Source organism: Aureococcus anophagefferens, assembly GCF_000186865.1.
Source record: "Aureococcus anophagefferens unplaced genomic scaffold AURANscaffold_1, whole genome shotgun sequence".
Lineage (NCBI taxonomy): Eukaryota > Pelagophyceae > Pelagomonadales > Pelagomonadaceae > Aureococcus > Aureococcus anophagefferens.
Window position 1 is genome coordinate 627413 of NW_008705561.1, and position 14292 is coordinate 641704.

At 70.1% G+C, this 14292-nt stretch overlaps 4 protein-coding genes across 4 annotated transcripts; 3 read left to right on the forward strand and 1 right to left on the reverse strand.

The window, feature by feature from the left end:
* Positions 1–1429: 1429 nt before the first annotated feature.
* On the forward strand, positions 1430–3016 carry AURANDRAFT_60513 (hypothetical protein; the record flags this gene model as incomplete). Its single annotated transcript, XM_009033992.1, has 1 exon — positions 1430–3016. One exon carries the CDS (start codon positions 1430–1432, stop codon positions 3014–3016), a length of 1587 nt encoding a protein of 528 aa, XP_009032240.1.
* A 3716-nt stretch (positions 3017–6732) lies between these two features.
* On the forward strand, positions 6733–8742 carry AURANDRAFT_60514 (hypothetical protein; the record flags this gene model as incomplete). The annotated part of the gene is made up of 4 exons (XM_009033993.1): positions 6733–6846; positions 6893–7348; positions 7400–8076; positions 8127–8742. The coding sequence occupies 4 exons, from the start codon at positions 6733–6735 to the stop codon at positions 8740–8742; spliced, it is 1863 nt and encodes a 620-aa protein (XP_009032241.1).
* A 1636-nt stretch (positions 8743–10378) lies between these two features.
* AURANDRAFT_19073 (hypothetical protein) lies at positions 10379–10906 on the reverse strand (the record flags this gene model as incomplete). The annotated part of the gene is made up of 1 exon (XM_009034505.1): positions 10379–10906. One exon carries the CDS (start codon positions 10904–10906, stop codon positions 10379–10381), a length of 528 nt encoding a protein of 175 aa, XP_009032753.1.
* Positions 10907–11626: 720 nt separating this feature from the next.
* AURANDRAFT_6963 (hypothetical protein) lies at positions 11627–12190 on the forward strand (the record flags this gene model as incomplete). Its single annotated transcript, XM_009033876.1, has 2 exons — positions 11627–11938; positions 11993–12190. Coding segments are annotated over 2 exons (510 nt in total), but the record flags the coding sequence as incomplete, so codon positions are not given.
* Positions 12191–14292: the final 2102 nt, after the last annotated feature.

Below are 14292 nucleotides of genomic sequence, written 5' to 3' on the forward strand. Positions count from 1 at the left end.
GATCAGCACATTTCCTACTGCAGCGGCCGACGCCGTGAAGTCGGCGTTCCGGGCCTCCATGGGGACGACGAAACGGCCGAGATCGGCACCGCGGGGTGGCCCTCCACCGCTGGAGATGTACTCGATCCCACCGGACACATACTGGGGACGGGGCTCGGGCGGTGGTGTCGGCCCAGACCGCGTTTCTGGACGTGGGGGCCGCTCGGGCTGCCGCGCCACGTTTCTATGCGCGAGTTGGCGGTCGATGTTTTCGACGTCGATGGCCGAGCGGATCAAATGGGACGCCCGCGGTACATAGACGAACGATTCCCGATGCTCCGTGCGCTCGAACACGGTCGAAAAGGGTGCGGGGGACGCCGAAAACCCTCTTCCGACCCCTTGGGACGCCCCGCGCGCGATGCGACGCAATCCTCGGGAGTGACATCCCGCGGGGAATGTGTCCGCGACAGGGTTCCGGTCCTCGCAGCCGCGGGGATCGTTGCGCAACTCTGCGCCTGCGTCGAGCTACGGGCTGGAGAAGACGAGAACTTCGTCCATCGACGCTGCAAAAGGGCTGCTCGCAGCCTGATTGTTTGAGTTGCTTTTTCGAGGAATCGGTCGAGTTGCTTTTTTTAGTTTTTAGCCCGGCGGGAAAGTTGTTTAAGCGTTTAGGTTGAAGCTCCCTAAAAACAACACCATTTCCTCCAATCTCCCTACCAAGGCACTTACCTGACGTCCTTCGTGGCGAGCTTCGTGAGGATGTTGCGCTCCAGAGTCTCGTGGGACCCGGGCGCCACCGAGAAGTAGGCCGCGATGGCCGCGTCGCGGTCCCCGTCGCGGTCCGCGTCGAGCGCCGCCAGCGGCCGCCGCTCGCCGGCGACGCAGTCGACGAGCGCGCCGAAGGCGCCGGCCTCGGCGCCGAAGGCGACGACGAGGAGCCGCGACGTCTCCGGGCCGACGCCGAGCTCCTTGAGCGCGGCGCCGACTTGCGAATGCGGCGCGAGCGAGTAGACGAGGTCCGTCTCCGGCGCGCGCGACTTGGGCGCGTCGTTGGACCGGCAGACGTGCGGCCGCCGCGACGCGCCGTGGTCCGCGCGCCGCGCGGCCTGCGTCGCCGCGGACCGCAGCACGGCCGTCGACAGCACGAGCGACGCGTCGACGAGCGCCGCGGCGCAGGGCAGCGTCTTGGCCAGGATCTGCTCGCGCAGCGCGCCGCCGTTCGTCACGCGCTCGAAGAACGCCGCGCGCACGACGACGTCCGGGAAGAGCTCGAGCGCCACGAGCTCGTCGGTGTCGAGGGGCATGTCTGCCACAGGCGAATGTTGCGGCGATCGCATGCGCCGGTGAGGTCGGCGGTGCCCCCAATTGTGACGACGTCGTCCGCGACTACACGGTCTCGTCGTCGACGCGCGGAGCCCGGGGTCGGCCGGCGCCAGCGCCCCGCGGGACAATGGCGGTGAAGAAGTCGTCCGGCGAGCCGGAGGAGCTCAAGGCGACGGCCTGGCAGGGCATGGAGCTCGAGAGCGCCACGTCCCCGACGGCGCCGCGCGCGGCGGACTCCTACTTCGAGGAGGTCTTCACGCGGCTCTACGGGAAGATGAGCTTCGAGGAGAAGCTGCGTTTGATCTGGCTGTCGAGCACGCTCTTCTTCATCATCGGCGGCTACTGGCTGCTCCGGTCCCTCAAGGACCCGGTCATCGCGACGATCTGCGGCGTCGAGTACATCCCCAAGGCGAAGATGCTGTCCGTGCTCGTCGTGACGGTGCTGGTCTTCGTCTACAACAAGCTCATCGACATGTTCCCGAAGCACCAGCTCTTCTACATCGTCGGGGGCTTCTACGCGACGCTCTTCACGATCATCGCCGTCGCCTTGGCGCTGCCGGCGACGAGCTCGCTGTCCATCTACAACACGGAGCCGTCGCCCTACCGCCTCCTGGGCTGGGTCTCCTACTGCTCCATCGAGTCCTTCGGCTCCATCGGCGTCAGCCTCTTCTGGGCCTTCACGAACTCGACGTACAACCTCGAGGGCGCGAAGAAGGCCTACGGCCTCATGGTCGCGTGCGCGCAGCTCGGCTCCATCGCGGGGCCGACGATCGTCACCGCGGGCACGATCCGCTACGGCGTGCCCACGATCTACTTCTGCGGCGCGCTCTGCATGGTCTTCATGGTCGTGTCCATCTGGGGCTACAACGCGCGGTTCGGCGCGCCGGAGTCCGAAAAGGCCGAGGCCGAGGCCGCGGCGTCGGGCGGCAAGAAGAAGGCCAAGGCGGGCATGACCGAGGGCCTCGTGCTGTTCTGGAAGTACCACTACGTCAAGGGCATCTTCGCGCTGTCGTGCCTCTTCATGGTCGAGGTCACGATCCTCGACTACTCGATGAAGGTCCTGGCCAAGGGCAAGTTCGACGGCGAGCACCCCGGCGACCCGACGGCGGCGACGCAGGCCTTCGCGACCTTCATGGGCGTCTTCGGCCAGGCGGCCAACGGCCTGTCCTTCGTCTTCTCGCTCCTCGGCACGTCGATGGTCATCCGGCGCCTCGGGCTCAACAAGACGCTCCTCCTCTTCCCGACGCTCTGCCTCGGCGCCATCTGCTGCGTCTACACGACGCCGACGCTCGAGATGGTCTTCCTCGCCATGCTCCTGCTCAAGGGCTTCTCCTACTGCCTCAACAACCCGTGCAAGGAGATATTGTACCAGCCGACGTCGTCGTCCGTCAAGTTCAAGGCCAAGTCCTGGATCGACGTCTTCGGCGCGCGCGGCTCCAAGGCCCTCGGCTCCGTCGTCACGAACCAGTTCGCCGACTCGGCGGCGGACCTGCTGACCTACGGGTCCTTCGTCGCCATGGGCGTGAGCTCCTTCCTCATCTACGTCGCCTACTGGCAGGGCGCGCAGTTCGACGCGCTCATCGAGTCCGGCGTCAAGGTCGGCGAGGAGCCCGTCTACGCGCCGCCCGAGGGCGACGACGACACGTCCTGCGGCATGGACGACGACAAGGGCGGCGACGGCGCCGGGGACAAGAAGACCGTCATCGCCGTCTAGCCGCCATCTTTTTTCCGCGCGCCGCCCACGCACCCCCCCCGGCGGCGCGCAGCGACACGCTCCCCACCGCTCTAAGCCGCTAGCTCTCGCCGCCGACCACGGCGGCCAGGGCGGCGTCGAACTGGGCGGCCTCGGCCGCGAGCCACGCGTCGAGCGGCGCGGGCGGCGGCGGCGGCTCCGCGAGCGAAAAGACGGGCGGCGCGCCCGGCCGGGAGGCGACGTAGGCCGCGTTGCCCAGCGCGGCGTCGCCGCCGACGAAGACGAGGGCCCCGACGGCCGCGCCGCGGCTCCGCAGGCATTCGAGCGCGGTCAGCGTCGTCGACACGCCGCCGAGGCGCGCGTCGCCGACGAGCAGCGTCGGCAGGCCGAGCGCCGCGAAGACGTCGGCCTGCAGGCCGCCCGCCGCCGACGGCGACAGCACGCCGCCCGCCGTCTCGACGACCGCGGTCGCCTCGTCCGCCGCGCGCACCCAGCCGCCGATCTCCGCCGCGAGCGCGGCGTCGCTCGGCGCGGCGCCGCCGGCGGCGGCGACGTGCGGCGACACGGGCTCGGGCCAGGCGTGCAGCGTCTCGCAGCGCGGCGCGGCGCCCGTCGCCGCGACGGCGCAGCGCCGCACGAGGGCCGCGTCGCCCTCGTCGGGGCCGCCGACGCCCGTCTGCAGCGGCTTGAGGTAGGCCGCGCGGCCCGAGCGCCGCAGGCCCGCGAGCACGAGCCCCGCGGAGCACAGCGTCTTGCCCACGTCCGTGTTGGCGCCGAACACCGCCAGTGCACGGCGAGTCGGTGCGGCCATCGCGCCGCGGCAATCGGCGAAGTTGACGTTCAACACGAGTGAAAGAAAGCATGTATATGGACAAAAGGCCGCCCGGGTCGGGTGCGCGGGCGGTCGGAGAAAAGGAAGGGAGGGGGGCGCTCGAGGCGGCGGCGCGCGCGGGACTGGACTTTGGGGCGCGCGCCGGCCGCCGAGGCCGGGGGCGGTACTGTGCACGTCTCACATCACAACACGGAAGATGTCGAAAGGCGGGGGCTACTTGTCGTCGAAGGAGATGAGGCGCGGGCGCTTGGCGTCGTCGGCGAGCTTGTTCGGCGTCTCGCCCGGCGCGGCCTTGGCCAGCGCGTCGCTGAGGAGCCGCTCGCGCGCCGCCGACGCCTCGAGCCGGCGCTCGAGGTCCGCGACGCGGGCCTCGAGGGGCTCGACCTGGCCCGCGCGCTGCTCGAGCTTGATGATGGTCGCGTGGATGTTCGCGAGCTCGAAGAGCATGCCCTTGTCCTCGGCCGCGGCGTCGCCCGCGCCGCTCTGCGAGCTCGCGTCGTCCTCGACGGCGACGGCCGGCGCGGGCTCCGGCGCGTCGCACCCGGCCTGGGACGCGCCCTCGTCGTCCGTCGCCTCGCTCAGGGACCGCTTGCGCTGGTACTGGAGCAGCGAGCACCCGAAGTTGCTCGACATGCGCGCGTCGTCCTCGGGCGCCGCGGGCGCCGCGCCCCGGGCCGCGGCGATGGCCGCCTCGACGGCGGACTCGCCGACGGCGCTCAGGTCGCCCGCCGACGCCGCCTCGGCCGCGGACGCGTCGTCGTCGTCGTACATGGAGTTGGACCGGCTCCGGCCCTCGCCCGTGCGCGCGAGCGCGACGAGCGAGATGGCCGCGGCGCCGTCGAGGTGCGGGTTCTCCTGCAAATCCTCCTCGACGATGGACACGCCCCGGCCCCGGGGCGCCTTGGGCGTCGCGGACCCGCCCGACCGCTTCTTGAGCAGGTAGCTCGTGCGGCCGCGCTCGCGGCACTTGTCGCACTTGGCCGCGTCGAGCTTCTGCGAGAAGTGGCCGATCTGCATGAAGTTCTTGCAGCCCTTGCACCACTTGAAGTACCTGGATTGGGGCCGCGGTCGCGGCGGCCGGCGGGCGATTTCGAATCTCGCGCCGGCGTCGCGCGCGCCCGTCGTCTCGTGGCGCCAGAGCGCCTTGTCGCACTCGCGGCAGACGTCCTTGTTCTGCCGCGGGATCACGACGCCCCCGGCCTTGCAGCCCCCGTGGCCGCACATGACGCACCTGCGATTTTCCGCCGACGCTCTGACAGAACATTTCGAAGAAGGTCCGCCCGCGCGCGGCCGCGCGGGGGGAACCGGCGCCCCGGGGCCCGGCGCATCGGTCCCCGGCGGCGCCCCGATGGGCCGGGCGCCCGGGGCGGGCCGCGCGTGCCCCAAACCCCGGGGATCGGGGGGAACGGCGAACAAACGGCGATGACGCGGGTTCCCGCAGCTGGATCGAGCCCTTGATGGCGCGGCTGTAGTTCGTCACGGCGTCGTAGGTGAGGCTGTGGCCGCACTCGAGCATGACGAGGTGGCTCGCCGGAATCTCATCGGGCCCGACTTGCGTGCTGAGTTCCCGTGATCGGGCGTCCATGATGCGCGGCCGCTGAGTGCGTGAGCTTTGATCGTCGAATCAAAGGTGCAATGTTGCCGTAGTCCGGTGCCCCCCAGCCATTCATCGGCCGCATCTCACCATCGTCCTCCGGTCTCACTATCGACTTCCCGCGTTGGAAATACCACCTTTGGGCGAGTCAGGCAAGGGGATATAAATCTAGATGGGGTGGCAGGCGAAACGCGAGGTCCTCGTACTACTCGGGGCCGCCGCTAGCGTTTTCTTTCTTCTTCCACGCCGCAGCGCGCGGGCTGAGTGCAACGATGGCGGGTCGCGCGGCGCGGCGCGGCTGCGGAACCCTTCGACGGGGCGGGGCAGCGAATTTGGGCTGCTGAGATCATTGCGTTGGCTCGCGAGCGCGACGGTTGTTCGGCGGCGGGACGAGAGGGCGGCGGTGTGAGTCGAGTGTGCGATATTTTCTTGTCCTTAGAGGTTGGAGGCGCCCTATGGGTACCCGCGGGGGGCTCGAAACCTTCAGGACACACTTTTCCCACGATCTCAGAGCCTGCGCAGCCCCGGCGCCGACGGTGTCGCAACACAGTTTCTCGGGCAGCGTGCGGGCATTCGAGGTCGAGAACTTTTCGTGTCCTGAGATGCTCGAGCCCATCCATAGGTACCAACGAAGGGCTCTGCAGCGCCAGCAGACGGTCCACGACCATCATCATCGCGAACACGTCCAAGAGCTGCCCCAAAACCCCCTTCCTCGCGTGGCGCCAAACCGGACACGGTGCCCTCCAGCGCGCCTCGGTTTCCTTCCACCGGACCCGAACCGCCCGGACGCGTAAGTCTTGTCGCGGGCGCCTTCGCGGGGGAGCGAATACCGCTGCGGTCCGTCTGGGGCCGCGTCGACGACGGCGGCGTCGAAAAGTCCCCGGCCAAAAGTCGTCAACATTGCCCCAAAACGATGGGTTGCAGTACGAGGAGCTCGCGCAACATAATCTCGTTGAGCTGCCACCCCATACTATTTATTACCCCTTGAGTCAGGCGCACGGCTTGGCGGCGAACAAAACCCGAAACCGCGACGTAGGTCGAATTTGCGGCACCATCGTGAATTTGACGCCAAAGTGGCCTGCAAGCGGGAAGGCTGATATGGGGGGCGGCTGAGGCTGCCCTTCGCGGCGTTGCGCTCGAAGACGCGAGCCATCGAAAGACCAGGCCGGCGCATCGCCATCGAAGACCAGGTCGGCGCATCGCGGGAGAGGCTGCGCGCCGGAGCGCTCCGGCCAGCCGCCGCAGGCCTGGAGATTCTTAGCTCTGTACACAGTCACCAAGGACGACATACGAATCGATACCGCCTGAGGGATGAGTGCCCACGAGGTGCTCGGCGTGCCGCGCGACGCCTCGCCGGCCGTCATCCGCAAGGCCTACTTGAAGCTCGCGCTCACGAGCCACCCGGACAAAGGCGGCTCCGTCGAGGTGGGCGGCCCCGTCTCTTCCGTCGTCTCCGAGGCGCCGCCCGCAGGTGTTCCGCCGCGTCCAGGAGGCCTACGAGTCGCTGCGCGACGGCAAAGCGAACGCGCCCGCGACGCCGCGGCGGGCCGCGACGCCGCGCGGCGATCCTGATGCGGCCGACCGGGACGACGCGCCGCGGTCGCGGCCGCGGCCGGGCGCGGGCGCGCGGCCGCCGCCGGCCGCGCCGTCGCCCGGCGCGCCGCCGCCGCCGCCGCCGGGCCAGGACGTGCGGCCCTTCCGCTGCGCGACCTGCGGCCGCCGCTTCGCGCAGCCGCGCCACCTCCGGGTCCACGCGAAGACGCACGCGCGCGAGCACTACGAGGCCGAGGCGCGCGGCGCGGCGCCGCGCGACTTCGGCGAGGGCGACGCGCCGAAGCGCACGCGCCAGTCGCGGCGCGAGCGGCCCAAGGCCGACGACGGCGCGAAATGGCGCTGCGGCGTCTGCCGCCGGCCCAACGACGAGTCGGTGCGTTCCTTTTTCTCGCGTTTCGTCGCCGTCGACGCTCCCACACATTAGGCGAACGAGTGCAGCGTCTGCGGCGTCGTGCGGAGCTACAACCGGCCCTTCGACACCGCGCGCGACGAGCGGGACTTCATGCGGCGCGCCGCGCGCGACGACGCCGCGGCCGCGGCGCCGCCGCGCGCGCCCGAGCCCGACTCGGACGACGACAAGCCCCGCGCGGACCCGGAGCGCGTCGCGCGGGCCAAGCAGCGCGAGCGCGAGCGCGAGGCGACGGCCGCCGCGCGGCGCCGCGCGGGCCGGGACCCGGCGCCGCGCGACGCGTCGCCGCCGCCGTCGTCGGACCCGGCGCCGCCGGAGGACGTCCGCGAGGCCGCGCGGGCCGCCCGGGACCGCGAGGCCGCGCGCGAGTCGGCGCGCGCGCGGCGCCAGTCCGACGCGGACCGCGCGGACCGCGACCGCGCGGCCGCGGCGGAGCGGCGCCGCGCGGACGAGGCCGCGGAGCAGCGGCGCATCCGCGAGGAGATCCTGGCGCGGCGCGAGCGCGACGACCTCGAGGAGGCCCTGCGCCTGTCGGCCCTCGACGCCGCGCGCGACGACGAACGGCGGCGCCGCGAGGCGGAGGCCGAGGCCGCGGCCGCAGCGCGCGAGGCCCAGGCGCGGCGCATCCGCGAGCACGAGGAGGACCAGCTGCGCATGGCCATCGACCGGAGCCGGCGCGACGAGGCCGAGCGGTGCGTGGTTTTTTGGTGTTTTTTTCGCGCGAAACGCGACGCTCTTTTAGGCGCGAGGCCGCGGAGCTCGAGGCCGCGCTGGCGCTCAGCACCGTCGCGGACGTCCCCGTGGAGCACGGCGGCGCGGCGTCCCTCGACGCGGCGCTCGCGTCCCCCCGGGGCGACTTCCGGCGCGCCGTCGCCGGCGGCCACCCGCAGGGCGACCGGGAGGCGTGGAACGCGCAAGTGCTCGTGCTGCGGGACCTGGGCTTCTCGCCGTCCGTCGCCGCGGCCTACGCGGACTCGCGCGTGCCCCTCGACGCGATCATCGAGCGCATGTTCGAGGACGGCGTCGACTTCGAGGAGGAGCCCGTGTACGCGGCGCGCGAGCGGACCGTGCGGACCGCGTCGCGGCTGCGGAGCTTCGCGTCGTCGGCCGCGAGTCGCGTCAAGGACGCCTTCCGCGGCGCGGCGAGCCCCAAGGCCGGCCGCGCCGCGACCTACGAGGTCCAGACCGCCGTGCCCGTCGTCGACGCGGAGGCCGCGTCGTCCGACGACGCGTGGACGCCCCTCGTCTGCCCGCTGTCCCACGCGACCTACTGGACCAACGCCGTCCTCGAGCTTTCGAGCTGGTCCGACCCGCGCACGGACCCGGGGGCGACGCTCTACGACGCGCGGTCCGTCTAAATTCATCTGTGAGCGTGCGAGGCGGCCCTACGCCGTCGCGGTGATCGCCGCGATGATGACGACCATGACGACGATGGGGATGATGAGCGCGGCGAAGAATTGGACCTTGCCCGTGCAGAGCATGCCCTCGTACTGCGCGTCGAGTCCCCGCTTCGGCGGCGCCTGCGAACGGGTCGCGGTCGGGGTCGCGCGGCCGGCTCGAGCGGTTCGCGGTCGGGCTCGCGCGCGGCGGGCTCGACGGCGCGTCGGTCGGTGTTGTTCCGCGGCCCTTCCCGCGTCGTTCCGAACGTGGTGCGGCGTTCGCCGCGTCGCGCGCTCGCACGCGTGTGTCGGTCGAGAGGGACAGTTTTTGCTCTCTCTTCGCCCCTCCTCGCCCGAGGCACTCCCACGCTTCGGGACACGCACCTCCTCCGTCCCGTCCTCGATCGTTGGCTTCATCCTCGCGTCCGGGGGACTCCTGGCGGCGCGGCGCGCGCGGAGATTCGCTCCTCTCGGAGCGGTCGGCGCTTGTGGAGACTGCTGTGGCGAGATTGTGGCGATCGGGTCTTTGACGATGGACCCCGCATTCAAGGACCCGGCGCTCGCCGCCAAGAAATTAGAATACGAGCGACGGAAAGCCCGGGCGAAGGAAGCACGGGCCCGTCTCACCTGCACGATCTGCGGCGCCAAGTCAAAACTCCCGTGCCCCTGCGGCACAACGCAATATTGCTCGGTCGCCTGTCAAAAGGTCGATTGGCGCGATCGGGGCCACCGGAAGGCGTGCAAGAAGAAAAGGGACGAGCGGGCGGCGGAGGCGGCGCGCGCGGAGGCCCCGCCGTCGCCCCCGAAGGCCGTGGTCTACGGCCCCGCGCCGCGTTCGCACGCTGACGAGGTCCGCGCGCGCATCGCGGCGGAGCACGAGGCCGCCCGCGCGCGGCGCGAGGCGAACCCGGAGCCGGCGCCGCAGTCGGCGCACTTCGGGTCGCGGTGCCCAATCTGCTTGGAGGAGTGGGACGTGAATGAGAGACCCACGCTTCGTACTTGCTGCTGCCGGCAGGTCTGCCTTTCGTGCCATGCAAAAGTTCGAGGCGAGCCGTGTCCTCTGTGTCGGACTCCGTCGTCGAAGTCGGATCAAGAGGCGCTGGCAAGACTTCGTCGCCACGTTGAGTCCGAATTGCCTGAAGCAATTTTTGAATTGGGGCATTGTTACCAACATGGTAAGCGCGGGGTCTCGAAATCCATGAAGAAGGCCGCGAAGATTTACAAGCGCGGTGTGGAGCTCGGAAACGTGGACTCGATGATCAACCTTGGCAGCATATTATTTCGGGGGGATGGCGTCAAACTCGATAAGAAGAAGGCGACGCAGCTTTGGCAGATGGCCGCCGAGCGCGGGAACGCGATGGCGCAAGCCAAGTTTTCAACCCTTTTTGTTCACAGTGATCCAAAAGAGGCGCTTCGCTGGATGACCCTCTCCGCTCAACAAGGATTTACAGAAGGAGAATCTATTCTCGGCGCATTCCTTTCACACGGGCCTCACGCCGCTGAAATCGACCTCGACGAAGCAAAACGCTGGTTAGCGCGCGCGGTCGCCAAGGGCAACAAGAACGCCATCGAAGCGCTCGAAAACGTCCTCCGCCGGCACCCCTAAGCATAGACATTACAATTTCGCCTGGAGCGAGAGGTACGCGCTCCAGAAGCAGGAGCAGCAGTTGATCCAGAGGATGCGGTAGGGCAGCGGGACCGCGCCGAAGGTGACGACGTGGACGAAGGGCCACACGACCCAGTTCACCTTGAGCGTCGGGAGGAGCTTGCCGCTCGCGTCGGGGACGGACTCGGACACGGCCATGCCGCCGCAGACGTTCTGGAAGTTGAAGAAGGAGAACGTCATGACCGGCGTCCAGGTGAGCTGGTCGAGCAAGACCTTTCGCGCGACGGCGCCGCCGCCGGCGCCCGTGACGAGCCGGTCGAGGAAATTGTACCAGTGGTGCGACGGCGTCGCGACGAGGCCGCCGAAGGTCATCATCCGCGCCAGCCGGCCGCCGTCTACTGCTTCTCCGCCCTCGATGCCCTGCGCCAGTCCGTCGCCCACGCCGAAGAGGCCGCAGCTCGTGACGCTTTTGGTCACTATGGGAGATGTCGTCAGGTGGGCATCGTACCACGCCGCGAAGCTCCGCGCGGCCTGCATCGACCCGTCCAAGCACGATTAAGGGCTGCCCATCATCAGTGCTCTCTCCCAGGCGTCAACATGCAGCTTCCTTGCAGCTCGTGCAAATATCTGCGATTATGGCTACTCGCGCAGCCTGCCTCCTCGGCCTGGCGCGCGCATTACGCGCGCCGCGCTTCGCGCTGCGCGCGCGCGCATTACGCGCGCCGCGCTTCGCGCTGCGCGCCGCGACGACGTCGCCGCCGCCGCCGCCGGAGGCCTACGTCGAGCTCGTGCTGCGCACGGGCGGCGCCCACAGCGACACGCCGAGCGCCGAGGAGCTGAGCGAGGTGCTCATGGAGTACGGCGCCATGTCCGTGTGACAGCGTCCTGCGAAAACGATGAAAAATCGTCACCGACAAAATGTGTAGGTCCGTGAGCGCGAGCGATTCCAACGCGGGCACGGACGCGGAGGAGGCGCTCTACGGCGAGCCGCCGGACGCCAAGGAGCTCGACGTCTTCCTCGACGAGGACCGGTGGCGGAGCGAGGCGTACTGGCGGTCGGCGGAGGTGCGCGCGCTCTTCGTCTCCGAGGACTACGGCGTCGCCGTGCTCGACGCCCTGCGGGACCGCTACGGCGACGGCGTGCTCGAGGACATGGACGGGTCCCTCGAGCCGCTGCCGAGCGACGTCGACTGGCTCCAGAAGCAGGAGGCCGCGCGGCCCGTCGTCGTCGTCGGCGACCTCGAGATCCTCCTGCCCTGGCACGACACGTCGCCGGACCCGGACGTCGCGAAGCGCCAGCTCCGGGTCGAGGGCGGCGCGGCTTTCGGGACGGGCGAGCACCAGACGACGCGCATGTGCTGCGAGTGGCTCCAGGAGGCGGAGCTGCCGGCCATGTACACCATGGTCGACTACGGCTGCGGCTCCGGCATCCTCGCGCTGACGGCGCTGCGCTACGGCGCGGCGGTCGCCGTCGGCGTCGACATCGACGTCGACTGCGTCGCGGCCGCGAAACGGAACGCGGAGTCGAACGGCTTCGCGCCGTCGGAGTGCCGCTTCCACCTGCCGCCCGTCGACGCGGGCGCGGACGCGGCGTCCGTCGCCTACGTCAACGCGCGCCTCGAGACGGGCGACTTCGGCCACGACCCGCTGCCCTCCGACGAGCCGCCCGCGGACGTCGTCGTCGCGAACATCCTGCTGAACCCCCTGCTCGCGCTCCAGGACACGATCACGGGCCTCGTCAAGGTCGGCGGCACGCAGGTCATGTCCGGCATCCGCCTCGACCAGGCGGACCGCGTCATCGCCGCCTACGGCCCGAAGTTCGACGACGTCAGGGTCGCGAAGGAGACCGACGGCTGGCTCGTCGTCGTCGCGTCGGGCCGCAAGGCCGACTAGGCTGTCTTACTCGGCGGCGCGCTCGGGAGCCACAGGTGGTAGGCGAGGCCCAGCGCGGCGAGGATGATGGTGAAGGCGGGGGCCAGGAAGAGCAGCGCGACGACGAGCGCGCCGGCGGCGTGGCGCTTGTGGCGCTCCGCGGCGTCGGCGCCCGCGACGGCCGCGAGCGCCTCGACCGCGAGGGGCGCGACGTCCCGCCCGTAGGCGTGCGCGAGGCAGACGGCGACGCACGCGAAGACGAAGGGCACCGTCGGAAACGTCAGCACGACGAAGCACGCGATCGCGCCCGCGCCGTAGCGCTTGTAGCGCGCGAGCTGCTCCGCGTCCTCCCGGGCCTGCTGCTCCTTCTTCGCGGCCTTGCGCTTCCGGATGCCCGCGTCGATGCGCTGGCCCGTGCTCGCCGCGGGCGCCTGCCAGCCGTCGGGCACGGCCCGCCGCGCCGCCGGCGCGGCGGCGCCGCCCGCGCGCGCGAGCACCGTCGAGCCGCCGCTCCGGAACCGCTTCTCGTCGTCTTCCAGCAGCAGCGTCGCGAGCGTCATCACCGTCCGCTTCTTCGGCAGCCGCAGCTTGCGCTTCGCGAGCTCGCGCTCCAGCGCGCGCGGGTCCCAGGCCAGGTAGCAGCCGCCGCCGCCGTCGCGCAAAGAACGCGCGCCCGCGGCGTGCTGCCGGACCCAGAACGCCTGCTCCTCGGCCTCCTTCTTCGCGCGCGCGGCCTCGCGCTTCGCCTCGGCCTCGCGCTCGAGCTGGGCCATGCGCTCGCGCGCGCGCATCTTCTTGATGAACTCCTTGGACCGCTTGAGCTGCCGCGCGGACATGGACGACCGGTTCTCCTGCTCGTACATGCGGACCAGCAGCTCCGCGAGCACCTCGTCGGCGTCCGAGGACCCGAAGAAGGCCGCGAAGGCGTCCTCGTCGTCGTCGGCCGCCGCGGCGCCGTCGGATCCGCCGCCGTCGCGCGCCTTCACGAGGACCTCGGACGCCTCCTTGACCCGTTGGAAGCGCTCCGCCGCGCCGGCCTCGTCGCCGGGATTCTTGTCCGGGTGGTGCTTCAACGCTTCGCGGCGGAACGCCTTGCGCAGCTCGTCGTCGGCGGGCAGGCCCGCGGACGGGTCGAAGCCGAGCACGGCGCAGGCCTCGGCGACGCTCAGGGTCGACATGATTTTATAGGCGAGCACGTGTGTGGCGATGTGTTGCGCGAGCTGCGGCGCTGCGGGTCGGTGCGTTGGCGCGCGCGGCCAGTCGCAAGCTTTTGTTTGTTGTAGAGGCTCGGGCGGCATCATGTCGGCATCACACTGCCTTTTGGCCTGTTTCAGCCGCTGGCGCCGCCGCCGTCTGGCCGAGACGGCGGCTGTACCGCGTCGATTTGAGCGCGGTAAAGCCGTGACGCGCGGCGCATAGACCCAACGCGTGGGCCTGACTACTTTTTTCCAGCGAATCGCGGGCGCGCGGGCGCGCGGCGGTCGCGCTCTCGACGAATATATGCTCAAATCGTGTCGATCCCACCTCTCCGAGCCGCTCGTGGCATCATAGAGAGCCGTTTTGTTACCGCGGTCTGCTCCATACACGCCTCGAGCGGACTGAACCGCGAGAACACCCTCGGGGACTGTTTCGACTCCGCGGCCGCGCGTTCGAGACGAGCGCCGAAACGCCGACACGACCGCGAACGCTGCCAAAACGCCGACGGACGCCAAGACGCGGAACCGCTTGCGCAGCGCGACGATGGGGTTACGATAGGACACGATCGACGCCCCTGCGACTCCTGGCACGCCCGAACTCGCGCAAAGTCTGGGATCGTAGGGTATGGTCGCAAATCGATCCCTTTTGAGCCGATTTCGGACGCGCGCGACCGCGTTCGCGCGACTACTTTTGCACCGCGTTGTCGGCGCAACATATCTGGAGCGCGTGGGAAGCGGAACGGCTGGAATCCATGCTGTAGCGGCTGTAAAAGGTCTCAAAGCTTGTCACATGCTCTCTGAGCTGCTCGGAGAGCGGCCCGAGCGAGTTGGCTGGGGATCACGCCGGGAGCGGCG